At 32.7% G+C, this 18367-nt stretch overlaps 2 protein-coding genes and 4 non-coding genes across 7 annotated transcripts in view; 4 read left to right on the plus strand and 2 right to left on the minus strand.

Annotated features, from left to right (window-relative positions):
* LOC140063230 (patched domain-containing protein 3-like) overlaps positions 1-11109 on the minus strand; it is a 42884-nt gene extending 31775 nt beyond the window's left edge. Inside the window, exons 1-2 of the mRNA XM_072109731.1 lie at positions 11042-11109; positions 2149-2245 (exon numbers count right to left, since the gene is read on the minus strand). The gene's annotated coding sequence lies outside the window, so the exon portion shown is untranslated. The remainder of the gene's footprint in view (positions 1-2148; positions 2246-11041) is intronic.
* A 621-nt stretch (positions 11110-11730) lies between these two features.
* Trnad-guc (transfer RNA aspartic acid (anticodon GUC)) lies at positions 11731-11802 on the plus strand. Its single transcript has one exon. It is a non-coding gene; the product is annotated as a tRNA-Asp (tRNA).
* A 250-nt stretch (positions 11803-12052) lies between these two features.
* Trnad-guc (transfer RNA aspartic acid (anticodon GUC)) lies at positions 12053-12124 on the plus strand. Its single transcript has one exon. It is a non-coding gene; the product is annotated as a tRNA-Asp (tRNA).
* An 89-nt stretch (positions 12125-12213) lies between these two features.
* On the plus strand, positions 12214-12285 carry Trnad-guc (transfer RNA aspartic acid (anticodon GUC)). The gene has a single exon. It is a non-coding gene; the product is annotated as a tRNA-Asp (tRNA).
* Positions 12286-12541: 256 nt separating this feature from the next.
* On the plus strand, positions 12542-12613 carry Trnad-guc (transfer RNA aspartic acid (anticodon GUC)). The gene has a single exon. It is a non-coding gene; the product is annotated as a tRNA-Asp (tRNA).
* A 4213-nt stretch (positions 12614-16826) lies between these two features.
* LOC140062408 (GREB1-like protein) overlaps positions 16827-18367 on the minus strand; it is a 64263-nt gene continuing 62722 nt past the window's right edge. For both annotated transcript variants that reach the window (XM_072108616.1, XM_072108617.1), the window contains exon 30: positions 16827-17755. In XM_072108616.1, the coding sequence (XP_071964717.1) occupies positions 17589-17755 (167 nt within the window). In that variant the 3' untranslated portion in view covers positions 16827-17588. The remainder of the gene's footprint in view (positions 17756-18367) is intronic.

Below are 18367 nucleotides of genomic sequence, written 5' to 3' on the forward strand. Positions count from 1 at the left end.
TTTTAAAATGAAACGCGAAGGTAGTAATTCCGAAAGCAAATTATCTCAGCAACAACGTATTAACGTGTAGAAGAAATTTGAATACGTGAAATATTGATGCGCGCTCTTTTAAATGTAATGAATTATGACGCAAAAGATGAAAATACGACCTTTTTTATTTAACTGGCCATATGATGACGTCACAACATCCGATTGGCAACATTTTTACATAATTTCGTATCTACAATCCAATAGCTTCCAGAAAAAGTTTTAATCGTGATTATCACATTTTATTCTTACGAGCTATAACAGATTAAAATTTACTGTAAAGATGAAATTACTGCCACACGTGATATTAATTTTTAGGCATGATGACGTCAAAAAAATTAAAATATTTTTAACTCATGCGAAAGATAGTTGATTGACCTAGACAATGTCAAAATCGGGGTGAAAATGGAAAACGGATAAGTGGAGATGCGCTCTATTCAATGTGATGAGCTATGACGAAAGATACAAAAATCCTAAATTTTCTATTCGCGTGGCCATACGATGACGTCAAAATGTCCGGTTAGCCATATTAATACCTGATCCGATATCTACAACTCATCTACTTCCAGAATATCCCATCCACAAAAAGTTGACCTTCTAGTTTAGAAATTACGACTGTTTAAAAAAAGGCATATTTTAAACGAATTTTTTAACATTTTCATAAAAAACGCGCGCAAATTGTCCAATTCGACGTGCTCGTATGACGTATCTTTAAGTCGAAATTGTTTAAAATTTGGTAAAATTACTAGAAAAAGCTGGAAAAACATAAATCACGCGAAAAAAAATCGTTTTCCATGCTACGTGCGCACCGCACACGTAAAAATGTGCGCACGCGTGGGAATTTTTGACATGCTTAAAACGACATGAAACGCGTAGAAAGTTGATTATAAATTAATTTTGCGCATTTTGAAATTTTAAATGCGCGTGCGCGCGTAACTTTGTGTAAAACACGCAATTTTTTTTCAACAGAAAGTTAGCGCATGATATAAATTAAACTTTTGCAAAGTTTCACTTTAAAATGTTATTTGGTTTTCGATATATGTTAAATACGAGAAAATCGTTAAATCGCGCGTACGTCACGTTGCGCAATTGTAAACATCATGAAAAGCTTCGCTTGACGACGTTACATAAATTTCAAAATGTTAACATAGGTAACAAAATGTTATGTTTGCAAGTTTTAGAGAAAAGCGTTACACAAAAATCATACAGAAAGAAAGAAGAAAAATAAAAAGTTGATGTTGATGATTTCGTACAATCACAAGAGGTTATCCTGCAACTTCGTTGCGGATAACCAAAAATATTGATCCCATACAATAACAAGGAGTTATCCGCCAAGTGCGGATAACTAAAAAGAGATCAATAGAATTATCTTTAACAACACAATTATTAAAAAGAAGACAAATACGTGAAATAAATCCATTCTTGGTAACATTAACACGACAATACGGCACATAAAGAAGATTACATTTGGAATTACGAGTACGACAACCAACAGCTTTAACATGAAAGGAAAACAAGGATAAATTAAAACAAATTGTTACCAGGAAATAATTTCGCCAAAACCTATACAAAACTACCTTTAAACTGCTAATCTACACATTTATAAAATTAAATAACAATAAAAATATAATACAACACTATGTTTGTAGACTTAAAATTCAGTTTGATTTAGCAATATTATTAAACTAAATTTTTAAAATAAAATTATTCCCTGGTTGAATTGAAATATTTTATTTATACTGGGCAACCTCTTGAGTCAAAGACTGGTTCCCAGAGGGCCCAGTTATAATCAGTGGCTGTGATGTACTAGTACACCGGGATAACCCCCTACTCGTCTTGAAACATTTACTAGTGCACATGAGCTAGATGTGTACACTGGACCTACAGTTTATAGCCCTTATCCGAGAAGACTAGTCTTCCACCAGAACTATGGACCTTGCCAATGTTATGGTTACGTAATTACAGTCCCACTGTCTTAACCGCTCGGCCACTCACTTGGTATGAACATATTTTCTTGACGTAAAATTCTGGACCTTTTCACTGATATAACAAATATATTTTGTACACAGCAGCTAATGTACGGTACATTACATTTACATAATAACTACCTACTAAACTTACTTTTGATTCTTTTATCTGCAACAAGAAAGTAAGAAAGTGAGAGGTTTGTAGGTCATCAGCCCTAGCACTAATTGCTACAAGTACAAATCACATCATCCTACAAGACAAAAATAACACATAATCTATTCTGTTACTTAAAAATGCCATATTGAAAATCATAAATATTGTGAGAAAATCCATTTTAAAATCTATTTGTACTTTTAATAAAAAATGTACAATTTTATGTACAATTAATTCAAATGAAATCTTACACAGTTAACAAATTAACTTACATACACCTTTTATTAAGGCCATTTTACACAGACAAGCAGCTAACGATAAAGCGGTAAACAAAAATATAGAATCTATGTTGTTTCTTATGACCATTACACACAATGCGATAGATACAGACTGTACTATATTTATTTTATATGTTCTGAATGTTTAGTTTTTCGCGCCGCGGCTTAAGCCAGCAATGTCCGAAGAGGAAATACTCATTAAGAAGCTTTATCATCGCGTTAGCTATAGTTTTAAGACCGACAGTTTTGGAAATTTTTAAATTTGACTATAATTTATAGGTCCCTAAAAAAATGTCTGGGAAAAGGGAGTCTATGAAGGCCAACGGTTGAACGATTTTGGATTCTCGCCCTTTGATTGGTTGAAGCCAATCAACAGACTGCGCAAAGAATGTTCTCACTTGTACCACTGTGAAGTCACGTTGTCTCTAGAGGGTATTCAGTTGCATGCCTACAGTACAGGTTGAGGTCAAACACACACACAGAACATTAAAGTTCAAAATTGCCATTTTTTAATTAGTAGATTAATATTTGTTGGCAAATAATACATTGTTGGAAAGGTACACATGTCTTCTTTCAAATGCTGTTAAAAATTAGCAGAAATATCAATTATTTAATGAAATACAACCAGATTACTAACACCCACCAAAATGAACATGATGTGATTTATAATTAAATAGATGTTAGATTTTGTGTATTTTTGCGATTAACGAACATATTTGTATTTTGTTACACGTTTCCATGGTAACAAAAACATATTTTCTATAAATTACTAATAATATATCTGAAGAAAGAACAATGAATAATTTTAAAATGTCAAGCGGCGTTTTTTGTAAGAAATATTTCTTGTACAACAGCCATTTTATCACTTGGCTGCCGCCTAGTTTGATACTATCTCAATGTACAGTATGTTACTTTTGCAGTGCATACAAATCATTATTTATACATTATTTTTAACCATCTTATTATTGGTTTTACTGGACTGCACAGTTGGATATTATAATAATATTCTAACATATATTTTAAGCAGCTTCAATTAGACAAACTACATTACAAAAACCACCAACCAAAATATATTGGATAGTTATAAATTTACCAACTGTTTTGAACATCATTTCTGTACAGTACTGTATCTTTATAGTGGCATGCTTTGGTATTGGTAACGTTGGAAAGCTACGTTGTTGCATACGAGCAAAAGGCAAAATCTAGCTTAATTTTTATTAATCAGAAAACTGTTTTATGCCAAATGATCATGTGATAATACACTCAGTACACCTTTGTATTGTAATCAAACTTCAACTTTCCCCTAATTCAAAGCCATTGTTGGATTCCCTTTTCTAGGTTAAGTTAAACCAGGGAGTTGTTAATAACAACTCCCTGGTTAAACCATAGCTTTAATTTCACAATGATCATTGTGAAATTAAAGCTATGGTTTAACCAGGTCAAAGATGGACCTACATTGTTATTCACTCAATAAATAACAATTATACAGTATTATAAATTAAAAGATTTTTTTAAATAAACTGTTTATTTAAAAAAATCTGAATGCATTTGTTGGTCAGCTTTCCAAACTATTTAATTTTAAGGATCATTTACAGTAAAAAATATTCTATATAACTGCAGTTACAACTAAGGATTCTTAAGTTATTCTACTACAATTACTGCAGTAACTACAAATAAGAGGTTTGTTCGTTTATATGTAGGGGATTACGACGCAGTCACTGCAATAAACAGTGTGATGATTGCCCCAACAAACACCAAGAATATACTGTACACCAGTAGCGTCACTGCTAGTGCTACAATATGAGCACTCACTGGTAAAATCCAGGGGCCCCGAGGCTTATGGGGGCCTCGGAGTTTATGGGGGCCCTGGAGCTTATGGGAGCCCCTGAGCAGTGCCCAGAGGAAGAAAACATGCATTATGTTGAAAAAGGCTAAAAACGCCAAGGGCTCCAGCATTCTTCCTATTTTATGCCACTGCTGTACACTATTGTCTGTACATTCAGCTTTACATTTCTTTGGCAAACTTCCCTAAAATAATACAATTATGATAAATTGGTTTAGCACTTGGAAGATTAAATATTAATTGATTCAGTTTAAAGTCCACATCAAGTTTGTCTGATGTTATCAACATACATTGCTCTAATGAACACGGTGACCGCAGTCAAAATGTCTCCATACTGTAGCATTATTAAGATGACCCCATCAGCCGACTCAAGGAGGGTTCAAGAATTGAAACTATTTTATCAAGAAATGTACTATATACTTTTTTTTACTTTTTTGTTTTATATTTTGAAATATTATTTCATCAAATTGACAACAAAAAAGATAAATATACCCTTTTGTTACATAATTGAAAAAGCTGTATTGTTGTACTGTAATGTAATAAATATTATCAATAAAACACACAAACACAATGAATATTATGCATATATAATAATTCTAGGACCCTGCCTTGCTATCTGACTGCATGATATTGGAGTTATATTTTGCAGTTCGCTCATGAGTCTTAAGCTCTGGCGGGTATTGCTAAACACCGCAAACCTCCAAAAAACCATAGCAAACCCCACCGAACCAACATAAAAGTGATTGAATAATGTAGTGTACGACCCACTGGGTATATAAATTATTACATTTCTACTGTTAACTACTTTTTTGGGGATAAAACATCATCTTTTGGCTAAAAATTAGCAATAATTTTTGACCAAAAAATGATGTTTTACCCCAAAAATAAGTAGTTAACAGTAGAAATTTAATATTTTTTTTACATGGATATACCCAGTGGGTTGTAAACTACATGATTCAATCACTTTTAAGTTGGTTCAATGGGGTTTGCTATATTTTGTTGGAGGTTTGCGGGGGTTTGCGGGGTTTAGCAATACCCACTCTGGCTACACTATCAAACTTTATGTGACAACAAAATGCGATGCCCATATATAGACATGATGATGTCATATCACTACCATATTTAATCATATTACTACCATATTTGGGCACATCACACTTTTTTTGTCATACTAGTTTGATAGTGTAGACAAAGCTTTACAGTCATACACTCGAACACAACTCTGTAAGTATCACATAAAAAATTACAACTTACAAGCAGGGAATTCAAAATTAATTCTTTTTATGCATTACAAAATTATTGATTTCTACAATGTACATGTACAGTAACTGAGTGGTTTGAATATTTTGATATTAAATGAAATATGCTATACTTTATAGATTGCGCTAATTATTGTATTCATTGCTCTAATTTCTTTCATAATGCAATCAAGTGGATACAATAATAATTAAATGTTTCTGTTTATTATGAATTAGTAGTAGTAATAATATGTACCAATATTTTTATGCACATTGAGTATAGTATTCTCAGGTGGGACAAATTATGTCGTAAACATCTTTCTACTTTAATTCCTGACGCAAACAAAATAATTTGTTACGTCAGGAATAACTTAAATTATTTGTTCCATGAATGTGTTCATAACGTTGGATTTGGGTTTAACAAACACTCAAAAATAGGAAAGAAATATATTCGGTTTATGGTCTGACATTTTTTCTACAGGAAGCCAAAGCTAGGCTGGACTGATAGTTACAGTAGTACAGGCTGTAGCTTGGTGGTTATTAACATGCTTGCCTTCCAATGCCATAGTCCAGGGTTCAATCCTGACCTAATGCAATGGTCAAGCAAATAAAAATTCCACTCCTTAAGCCTCAAATAAAACTTAGTAAAAGGACGATAAATTATAAATTAGTTTATCCATCCAGTGATTCGTTCGTTATTCGTTTTCAGATGCAAATGAATTTTATTTTTTAAAATTCCAATTCCATGCAAGTGTTTTTAATTATATTTTTCCTTCTGTATTTGAACAGATGGCTGAAAAGAAAATGATTATGGTGGTAGGCTAAAATTTAATCATACAGCAGGCCTTTTGCCAAGTGATTGCGTTGGTATTGGAAACTGCAGTAAACACACTACTACTAGATAAGTCAAGACCCAAAAGATTTATTTGTATTTGAATAAAAAAAAATCACCAAACTTCGTGAAATACAGCCTGAAATGTTGTTGATGAAAATGAGTCCATTTCTTTCATTAATTTTTATTATATTTAAAATCTACAATAGTTGAAGATTCTGGAAGATCACATTTACCTTTATTCGTAAGCAATTAATCGGATTGTCTGTATTTAACTCTTGATGCAATCCGGTTACGTCACAGACCGGTCATTATAAAGAAATAAATTTACTATAGTGAATTACAACGTTTTGGATCATGTGATGCCATCTCAACCAAGCACGTTAATAGGCTATGTAATATTTCATAATACAGTACTTACAGTATCATGGTCTTTTTTTGTTATTGAAATTCATTTAAAAGAAAATAAAAATGAAAATGTCCTTTAGTTTTGTTATAACATACAAATGTCTATTTATATTATTAAAACATACAATGTATATTTATATCATTAAAAAGTCAAGGTTAAAATTATAAATAAAAAAAAAACAGAATATCGTCTTTCTCAATTGTTACGCAGGTCTTACGACAGAGACACAGACCATGCAATAACTTGTAATTACAATAATTAATAATTTATTTGGAAGCTACATTTTTTAATGAAGATGCGTCCAGAGTAAGCAAAATAAAACTTTAACAATATAGGCCTCTAGTCAAATTTATAACAAAATATACAGAACTGAATATTAAATGAAACAATATTAAACAACCTATTTGAAATAAAGATTATTTACATCTCCATACAGTACTTACTCAACAAAGCCTATGCAGTGACTATGCATTTTTTAATGCTTGACCTATTTGTTGAAATGAAAGAAAGGACAATGAACAGAAAATATGAATAGAAAATATGAATAGAAGAACCTTGTGGTTTGGCAGCATGCAGGGATTGGATATTTGCTCCTTGTGAATGTACTACACAATTGGACTCAAATACCATCCTGTTTATTCCTGTTTTGCAACAATGAATACAGACAGTATAGTGGAAAAGAATGAGTGTTTCTAGCCTGACATTCAATACCCTACTGAAAGAAAACGAAATAAATAAATAAATAAACAATTGTATATGCCTTGTTCCATATTGATATAAATATCTCATGCTTGTTCATAATGCTCTATTTATAAGTATTTTAAACAGAAAAAAACAAGCAGTTATATGTACCTATACTGTACCCAACTGTGAAGGTGTCTGAGTATGTGTTTACAAAATAAAGCACCCTGAGAATTTGTGCTGGCATAGTCTGGGCTCCAGACGGAGTTTTGTCTTAATATTGGTAAAAATATAAATATTTTTGCACATATGGCGTTTCATACGTGTATTACTTGAGTTTCTATTTGTATTTTCAGACAAAAATCAAAACGACGATGTGTGGAATGACATAAAAAAGACAATAAATACAGACTTGGAGCAACTCTTGTGCTGGCACAAGAGTGCCATAAACGAAACCTAGTTATAGGTACATGTATGCGAATGTGAAGGTGTCTAAAGTATTATAACAGCTGGGTAAGCGTAACATGACACCAGATAACAATATTAATTTTGCAGGGGTAAAGTAGCATGATTGTATAGAATTCTCATAAATTCTTTCTGGCAAAGGTGACTGTGCAGTCTTACAGGACCAGTCCCCTGTACATTTTCTGGGTCAACTCCGGCCTCCAAAGTCTCACTATATTCAGATAAACAGCCATTAAAAAAATATGGGGAAACTTAAGATTCGTAACAGTAACACCCTTATAAAAAAGGTCTCTGTGGTCTAAAAAAGCTATTTTTGTTTTCTCAAATTTGCCATTGGTGAATAAAGAATTTAATAATAATAATACACTACAGTACCTATAATAAGTTGATCAAGACTAACTTCCAAGAAGGATTATATTATTATGCATCATAATGTACAATTCATATGCAAACTACAGTAACATTTTAATATTATTCAATACATAATATAATAATTTCCATTAAAAGTTGTCAGAATTAATCTATCTAGCCTACTGTAGGTATCACTATGAAAGGAGCTTCTATGTGCACTGATTATTGTGTGTGGGTTTAAAATCTGTGATAACCGTAATGGGTTCAGTGTTGGTCAATGTTAACAGATACCCTGGTAAAAACCAAGAATTAGAAATAAAGGAAATCCCATAATTATCATTATAAACAAATTCTTGCGCATTTCCTTCTAGGTCTGAAACGTATGAGTAACCAACCTGGTAAAATAAATGACTCATTTAAATATCATTTATAGTTATACTACAGGCTGTACTATCATCAGTAACTAGATACAAATTCAGTTTAAAAACAACCCTGTTTGCTGAATAAAAACTTGTCCTAGTGTCCACAATTCTTTCGACAACCAATGATATTCTTATTCAAATTTACTCTTTCAGATACAGAAAAAGTATCCATTAATATCACTGGATACAATCATTTTTACTTTAGTGTATTCAGAATTGTATTATTTCTGGGGCCCTGCTCTGAGGCTGCTTAGTCCGGGGTCCTGCTCTGGGGCCCCCTTAGTCCGGGGCCCTGCCCTGAGGCTGCTTAGTCCGGGGCCCTGCTCTGAGGCCTCTTAGTTCAGGGAACTGCTCCGAGGCCCCCATAGTCCGGACCCTGCTCTGAGGCCTCTTACAGTAGTTCAGGGCCCCTGGGTTTAGCCAGTAAGCAGTCATAATGCTGAATATTGTGCTTTTATGTCTGAACTGTGCAAACATTTAATAAAAATTTATCAGAAAGTGAAACCAAATAGTATACTATTAATAATGAAACCAAACATCAACAAGGAAGATGTTGAATATTTTATTGTCATAGATTGTATCATAGATACTGTAGTGTAAGCCTCACATCACCAAATATCGTCTTATTTTAAAGACAACAAAAGTTATCGCAATAGGACAATAATAGTAATTATTTTTACATTAAATATAGTTTGTGACCTTAAATTAGATCTAAAAAAATTTATGGCATGGGGCTTTAATCTATACCATAAACAAAACATGTAGTCATTAAAAATATGCCATGGTTAGAGTTCCATGCAACTGCCTATTGTTACACAATTAAACATACACTAACTCTGAGACGATCTTAAAAAAAAAAATTTCTTTTATTTTAGGATGAGTAAAGATGATGGTGAGTATTAAAAGACAAAAGCGAATTTTATTTTTAAATTGTGTTTAATTGATCGACAATCGAACCTACAAAACCACTAGATCCCTAGCCGCAGTTCGCAGAAAAAAAGAAGTGTTAAACTTTATACATAGTTTATAAAAATGTGCATGTATGAGAGATTTTCAATTGACCAATCAATTGCATCCATTCTGCCAGATAAACAATTAACAACAATAATTACAAATGTAGTGCCTATCTAAATAGAAAATGTATTTAGCCATTATAGTCTTTGCCTTTTTTACGAAACGAAAGACATCTTCGATCGATGCTGTGCAGGAAAGCGTAACAAACAGAAAAAACATAGCTCGACTACAGTAGCATATTTTCGCAGATTACAGTACATGTGCTTGATTTAAGTTGATTACATTTTTAAAGAATTTACTGAGGGCCTGTTCGAATGCGGTTTTTTGAGACCGGGTGGCAGTTCCAATTATTCAATGTCCTGGGCCAAAAACTGTACTTGTGACATTGTGTGCGACAGAAAATCGGGGTGTATTTATGCAAGTTTGTGTTCCGTTATTGACGTAATGGTTTTTTGACATATGAATGATGGAATCTCAATGGCTATCTCATTATTATTTTCTTTTTTCTATGTTGCTGGAGAGTTTCCTGGTAATCAGATGTTGTAAATCTTCTTACAACTCCCTGCTTCAACTGTGTCTTTTTGACTGTTGGATTTTATTTTAGGCAATCAGCAAAATTGTAGGACAACTGTTAAGCTAGTATTTAGGCCTAGCTATAGAAGGTTAGAGAGGTGACATCTTACTCCCTTAAAAGAGGGACTAGCCTAGGCCTACTTATTAGAATAGGGGTTACTATTACTAACCGTAGTCTAGGCTCTAGGCATACTACTAGGCCTAATCTTCAATCTTCAGAATGATGACTGGACATCGCTGATTTCAGCACTATAATCCAGTGTGTTTGCAGCTTACACGGTACGCTACGTGTGCTCGGTTTTATTTATTTATCTATCTAGCCTAGGCGGCCCAGCTGGGTAGAGTTAGTTTAGGCCTGGCCTAGTTAGGCCTAGTAGAGTAGGCCTAGCCTAGCTAGGCCTACTAGGCCTAGAGGCCTATTAGCTAGGCCCTAGGCTTATTAGCCTAGCTAGGCCTTGGCTATTTAGCCTAATAGGCCCTAGCCTAATAGGCCCTAGTCTAGCCAGGCTAGTAAAAAGGCGCTAGGGCCTAGGCTAGCAGGGCCTAGGCTAGCAGTCTGGGCGCGCCTCTAGAGGAGGCATAGGCTAGGCCTAGTAGGCCCTAGCCCTAGCCTAATAGGCCTAGCCTAGGCCTAATAGGCCTACTAGCCTAGCTAGTACTAGTAGGCCTAGCCTAGGCCTAGGCCCTAGTTAGCTATAGATTATAAAAGCTAGCAGGCCTAGGAGGAATTATGATATTCTAGGCATACTTTTATCCCGTAATTAAAATTAACAACAATGTAGTTTACCTTATACATCCGATCCGATGTCACCATCCGATGAACCTCTTCTTCTTTTCTTTTTATCTCTCCTCTCTCATTGTTATGTGTTGCATGATGTGTGATGTTGCTGCTTGCTGTCGAGTTGTTGTATAGCGCCGCCTAGTGGTTAAGGTACTCAAAACTAAAAAAGAGCTGCAAATTCATAAAACAGTTTCAAAAATAAAATTACAATAGAAACAATTAATTAAATTTAATAAAATTAAACGATAAGTAAGTAAAGTTTAAAAATAAACAATTTAATTATTAGGCCTACAGCCACCAATATACTTAGATATAATGTAATTTTAATGTTCACAAACACAGTTATGTTGTAATGAACAAACGTCTATCGCCTCCACCAAATTCTTCTGCTGAAAACACTATTTCTAAAATCTGTGGAATCAGTTAATTCTTACAGGTGACTTAAATTTCACTGGAAGAATCACTGTGTTCTGGGTGGTGCAAATAGTGAAACAATGGTTCAATACTAATAGTGCATCAACCGATTCCTTGGTAGTATAGGCCCCTATAGTGGTGAGTATTTCCGCCTGTCTTTTCAGAAGACCGGGGTTCACTTCCCGCCAGGGAGAGTTTACTCTTATATTTTTTGCTACCGTATTTGAGATATAAGAACATTAACAAGAACATTTAAAAATTCTAGATGCGCATCATCCGATTCCTTGGTAGTATAGTGGTGAGTATCTCCGCCTGTCACGCGGAAGACCGGGGTTCAATTCCCCGCCAGGGAGAGTTTACTTTATGTTTTTTGCATATTCGAGAAATCGGCCGAAGAATATTTGCAAGAAAATGTTAAAATACTAAAAGTGCATCAACCGATTCCTTGGTAGTATAGTGGTGAGTATCCCCCCGCCTGTCACGCGGAAGACCAGGGATCAATTCCCCGCCAGGGAGAGTTTACTTTTGTTGCTACCATATTTAAGATATAAAAACATTAACAAGAATATATTCAACAATTCTAGAACTGCATCAACAACCGATTCCTTGGTAGTATAGTGGTGAGTATCTCCGCCTGTCATGCGGAAGACCGGGGTTCAATTCCCCGCCAGGGAGAGTTTACTATTTTATTTTTTGCTACCATATTCGAGATTATAAGAATATTTACAAGAAAATTAAAAAATTCTAAAAGTGCATCAACTGATTCTTTGGTAGTATAGTGGTGAGTATCTCCGCTTGTCACGCGGAAGACCGGGGTTCAATTCCCCGCCAGGGAGAGATTACTTTTACGTTTTTTGCATATTCGACATCTAATTAATTATAAGAATATTTACAAGAAAATGTTAAAATACTAAAAGTTGATTAACCGATTCCTTGGTAGTATAGTGGTGAGTATCACCGCCTGTCACGCGGAAGAGCGGGGTTCAATTCCCCCCAGGGAGAGTTTACTTTTATATTTGTTGCTACCATATTTGAGATATAAGAACATTAACAAGAACATTCAACAATTCTAGAACTGCATCAACAACCGATTCCTTGGTAGTATAGTGGTGAGTATCTCCGCCTGTCACGCGGAAGACCGGGGTTCAATTCCCCGCCAGGGAGTGTTTACTTTTAAGTTTTTTGCATATTCGAGATATAATTATAAGAATATTTGCAAGAAAATGTTAAAATAATAAAAGTGCATCAACCGATTCCTTGCCAGGAAGAGTTTAATTTTATATTTGTTTTGCTACAGATATGCCTATAAGAATATCAACAAGAAAATGTTAAAATAATATACAGGGAGATGTTTTTTTTTAATGTTTGTCGTACCATTAGTGAAGAAGCAACAACAGATTTTAAAAATACCAAAATATTCACAATAAACAAACGCAATTTATCCAAAACAATATCTGAAATGTAATATTAATTATTTTAATGTACTTAAATGAATTCACATAACATATTTTGGTCACTGTCTACCCCAAATCTTAACATATTATTAAATTAATACATTTTTCATCATCAAAGAAACTATCTTACCAGTAACGACACAATGCCTTATTTTTACTTTACATTATTCGGACTAGCACCAATGCTACAGCTGCTTATAAACAGTAACTAACAGACAATATAATACTTTTTGTATATGAATTAGGAATCGTGTCAAAACTATTCTACTGCAGTTACTGCAGAAATACATTGTTTACTGAAAAAATATGCAATCATATGCATTTTGTTTGCAGACGAAGCTCGCTGGGTCTTGCTAATGCTAATTGCATACTAAAGTTAAACCATGGACCTATGGTTAAACCGATAAAGAGTAAACAAAGTTACTGGAGTAGTATAATTTTGACATGTTTTAATAGAAATACTGCATTTGCGGGAAACACGCACATTTACAAAGCTGCTTTGATTAACAAAACAAAAAATATATAAAAATTTAAACTTCATAAATATGTAGTGTATAATACTGTTTGTTTTAATTTTTTAATTTGGAATATTACAAAAAAAAAATTAATATAAGTAAAACAATAAAGTTATCTTATAAAACGTCTTTAACAGTTATGAGTATGACACCTTTGAATTCAAGGCGAAAGGAAAAACAACCCCATGGTACTTTCTACAGTAAAGCAGATTGCTAATGATGTTGCAGCGAGCGCCATTAATTCACACTCAATATACATTCTACCTATTATAATAGGAACACCTATTCTCAGAAAGCTCCCTTTGAAATGGTTGGGAGGAGTTTTCCTTTGTTTGGTGATCCCATTCATGCAGGTGCTTTAGTTTTTATTCACTTCCAATTCCAATATAAAGTATTTCATTGAATACCGCTGATATCAGATAACACTTGCTATTCAAATTTAAGTGTTTGCTTATCATTTTCTACAAAACTAGGTACAAAACAGTGAAAATGAATTTTTTAACTGATTAAAACAAAAACGAAAGAATTCTTAGGAAAGCACTACATTAACTGTTCATTGAGAAAATATATAACAAATTCAATGTACTACTAGTAACTACTTTTCTTTTGATCATTTTTACCCGTATTAGAAAAATATATTACAGTGTAAATAAATGGATATTTCTTCTTTTTTTTATTGAGACCCGTCCACTATTAATTCAATGTAAACAAAAACAGTTATGTTATTGCCAGATAGTATGCAACTCATACTAGCAGATTGTCAACAATACTTTTTTCAACTTTCCAAAAAATCAAACATCTTAGAAGGTGTCTGAGTTTCAAAGAAATACAATTGATTGAAACAGTATCGTATATTAAACACTTATCAACCAATTACATTCCAAAAATGTAATTGGTACAGGAGGTGTCATAAAATCCACTTGTTCAAATATGAGTACCTTTGTAACAGATTAAATCAGTAGTTTTTTTAAGATTAACCCAAAAGCACATCATCAATTCAATCAAAGTTATTACATTTTCATAATTTGAAATAAAACACAGCTCAATATTAATTTAAGATTAACCATGATATTAAATGTTAACGATTTACAGGAAAAGGTACTTGCTATCGTTATCATTTCAACTTGATCGTTTTCAAACGATCGTTGCCGAACTGTTAACGATCAACGAGGATAGCGTCGAATAACATCGACAGGAAAACAGGCTTTAGATTGTAGTAGATCTCTTGCATGAAATATTCTGTAATGAAACATTCAAATGTTGCAATTAATTTATGTACCTTTTTTGCTTTGTCAAGTCAAACACGCAGATTATTTATATTATCCCATATCCATACATTCTTACACCAGATTGTGAACGCCTTTGATCGAAATACCTTACTTTATATGCAAATTACAAACTTAAATCTTTTAATACAACTTGCCTTTTTTTTTGCCTTTAGCAACCATTAAAACTACAACACTATTTCATAATCTTCGCACCAATTCCTGTACTCATAAATTTAGTTTATACAAAGCCAGATTACAAATAATCGCTCTTTAAATATTTTGCCAACAGCAACAATCAAAATATGAATAACATTAAATGTATTATTACTTATAAAATATATTTACAATTCCATATTCTAGGCTCCAAGATCCTTGTACTCAAATATTGTGCTTTATACAACATTTTGCATATTAACAATATGCCTAAGGAGTATCTTTAATACATAACCCTTTTTCATATGTGTAGAATTTACAGATTCTGGAATAAGCCCACAAAATTGAAAAAAAGAGCCCACCAGCATATTTTGTATAGTATTCATATAGAAAAGTTATTATTAAATTTACTTGCATGTTTGGGGTGGGTTATATATTTGGGTGTTGCCCGTTCCAGACTTATATAAAAATGTATTGCAAAGAGATATACTGTATTCCCCACTACAATAGCAACATATATAAGAGAGATAGTATAGTGAACATATACAGTATATGTTATAACTGAGCACAATTGAAGGATGCCAGCTTTTTATTTTGACCAGTACAGTACTGTATTTTCATTATTGGGTATTATCTTCTTTCTGCTCGAACATTCCAAAAGTATGGTCATCATAATATTATTATGATAAAGTGAAATATTTGAAATAAAATTAACACTATATAAAAATTATTCATACAAGTTAATGTTGATATATATAATAAATTGGAATTAGTTAAGAAATACAATTTTTTTTCAAGTTGCACACAGTGACAATGTACACTTTATACAGTGTTATTACATGTTAGTATGTTCCTTTTAATGTGTACCTTTTGATCGATTACAACTATACATTGGACAGCAGGCTATGAGCAAAAACAATAAATGTTTTTTTCTCCAAAATGTTATACTTTGTTGGGAATTTCTTTTACTGAATTTCATACAAAAATAGCTCATCTAAAATCTTCCCAAAAAAAGTAGTGCTTGCAAAGTCTGTAGGGCCTACCAACAAGGATTTAAACTGCCCACCAATCAGTGGTGTTTGATTATCGTCCTATACGTAACCCAGGATTCCATTCAAATATCGTTGTACAGACCGGAATTCGATTTGCCGACCAATCAGTGGAGTTTGATTATCGTCCTATACGTAACTCAGAATGCCATTCAAATATCATTGATAGAGTGCAAGACACTTTAAGAAGACCGTATGGACACATGCCAAATCACATATATAGTAACCCCATTGTTGGCTAAATATTATCGTCATTTTAAAGAGGATGGAACAGGTATACATCAAAACTATTAGATCACTATAAAAAAATTAATAATTTTTCCCGCATCTGCCAATATATTCTATTAATCAAATTACTTTTTAAGGCTAGCATAAGTTTTACAGCACCAATTAAAGATATAAAATAGACACCTATAATCTGTTAATGAGGGTGGGTATATCGCATCTATTTACAATTATTTTCAGCATAGAAAACTTAAAAACAGTTATGTATTTACAATCGGTTCGTTGTTCGTTGAAAGTTTTGAAGAAAAAAAATTGAATGAATGTGTGGAAATAAACATTTATGAAAGCATAAATAGTAATGTACATTGGGAAAACAAAAACACAAATAAAGTAAATCTTAAATTTGTTTAAGATCCCTTTTCTACAAATTCAAGGTTTTTGGTATTTAAAATCAATAAAAAGAAATAAAATAAAAAAATAGAATTTAAGGCTATGATTCAGTAATTGTAATATGAAACAAGAAACATACATTAATTAGCTGCTTTTAATGGATTAAACTAATTATAAATTGAACACAGGAAAACAAAATAATAGCATCTATGTAGCATCTATATATAGCTGTTTAACCCTGCAATGTAAACAGAGGAGAATATGTTGTTTTAATCTACTTCATTATTAATTATACATATGCTAGTAAGATATGCTTCACAAAAATAGTACAAAAGTTAGTGTAAAATACTCTATACCCTGTATCAATGTCATTACACACACAGGTGGTCAATCTCCACTGAATAAATTAGCAATGGTTGACTGGTCAGCTGCGTTGAACACTCTGCATGACACCTGGTACAAATATACAATTATGAAAGCAAGTGGATCAGCTGCCTTTAACAAACGGAGAACATTTAGTGCGAACATTGGTTTTAAAATTTATAATATTGTGCGTTTTCCTCACTGCACAGCAAGGTGAAATTTGCAAAAGAAATTTGTTCACGGTTGAAAACTTTCTTGCGTTACTTTGATAATGTAACTAAAATTATGAAGCTCATCGAAACAGCTCCAGGAAAATCTACAGCACCAATAAACTGGAACAGACATGAAATAAAGAAACGAAAGACGCCAAATCGGTTCTTGCTTTGTTGCGAGGTAACTGCATTACGCGGTTGTGTACACTTGTTGATAATGATATAAATCTGTTATTTTACTTTAAAACAAGATGTTACGCGTTGGATACACACGCAAATCAGGATCGAGATGAGCACAATTGTGAGGAAAAAAATCTATGAGTCACCGACTCAATTGTCTTGATAGAAACATTGTACAGGGTATTTTAAAACAATGTTACATTTGTGTTATTTACATAACACATAGTATACATGTTAAGTGTTTATACCTTATATCAATACTACTATGTCTTGTTGATAGAAAACATTGTACATAATATCCTTATTTAGCTTCCACGATAACAAAAACCTTTAGTTTGGATGAACGCCAGTAAGTAGAAATATAGGCCTATCTTCACGCGCATTTGCTGTCTGGAATTCATCTCGTAATCGGAACTGCCATTGATCCTCAAGGTCAAGTCTGACCACCAATCGACGCAGCGTGTTACGGTCAGGGCTTATCAAACATAGCTTAGCACCTATTAGATTTTTGAGAAATAAAAGGTAAAGGTAAAGACAGTAACTAATAAGTTTATTTAATTCACAAATTATTATAGACTCTTTTATGGAAAACAATATTTTAGTAGGATTTGTGTAATAATTTCATTGCTTGAAAACAAATTTATTAGAAACTATTAAATAGAAAGTGTCAAGTGAAACACAAAGTGAAATAATTTTAATAATTTTAATTAAAATGTGTTTTCACAAAGTGAACATGAAACTAATGCTTAATAAGAGTAAACAAGATTACAATTAAATTATTATAAAGAATCCCTGAATTAAGTTTAAATTTATCTTAAAAGATATGAACACACTAGGTATGTTACCTAAGTGGCATCCATATTTGAAATGTATTTATGAATGACATGACAAACATTTTCAAAATATACTGTATTTTAAAATGTATTATCCATGTACAAAATGAAGTGTAGATTTTTTATGGTTATTTGTATGCATATTATAAATCAAAACACTATGTTTAAATGTTAAGTGTAAAAATCAGAAATAAAAAAAAAAGTTGAAAACAGAAACTTAATGTACGAAAATGAAATGTGAACGAAATATGTATGAAATATTGAATGAATAAAGGT

Source organism: Antedon mediterranea, chromosome 11, assembly GCF_964355755.1.
Source record: "Antedon mediterranea chromosome 11, ecAntMedi1.1, whole genome shotgun sequence".
NCBI lineage: Eukaryota > Metazoa > Echinodermata > Crinoidea > Comatulida > Antedonidae > Antedon > Antedon mediterranea.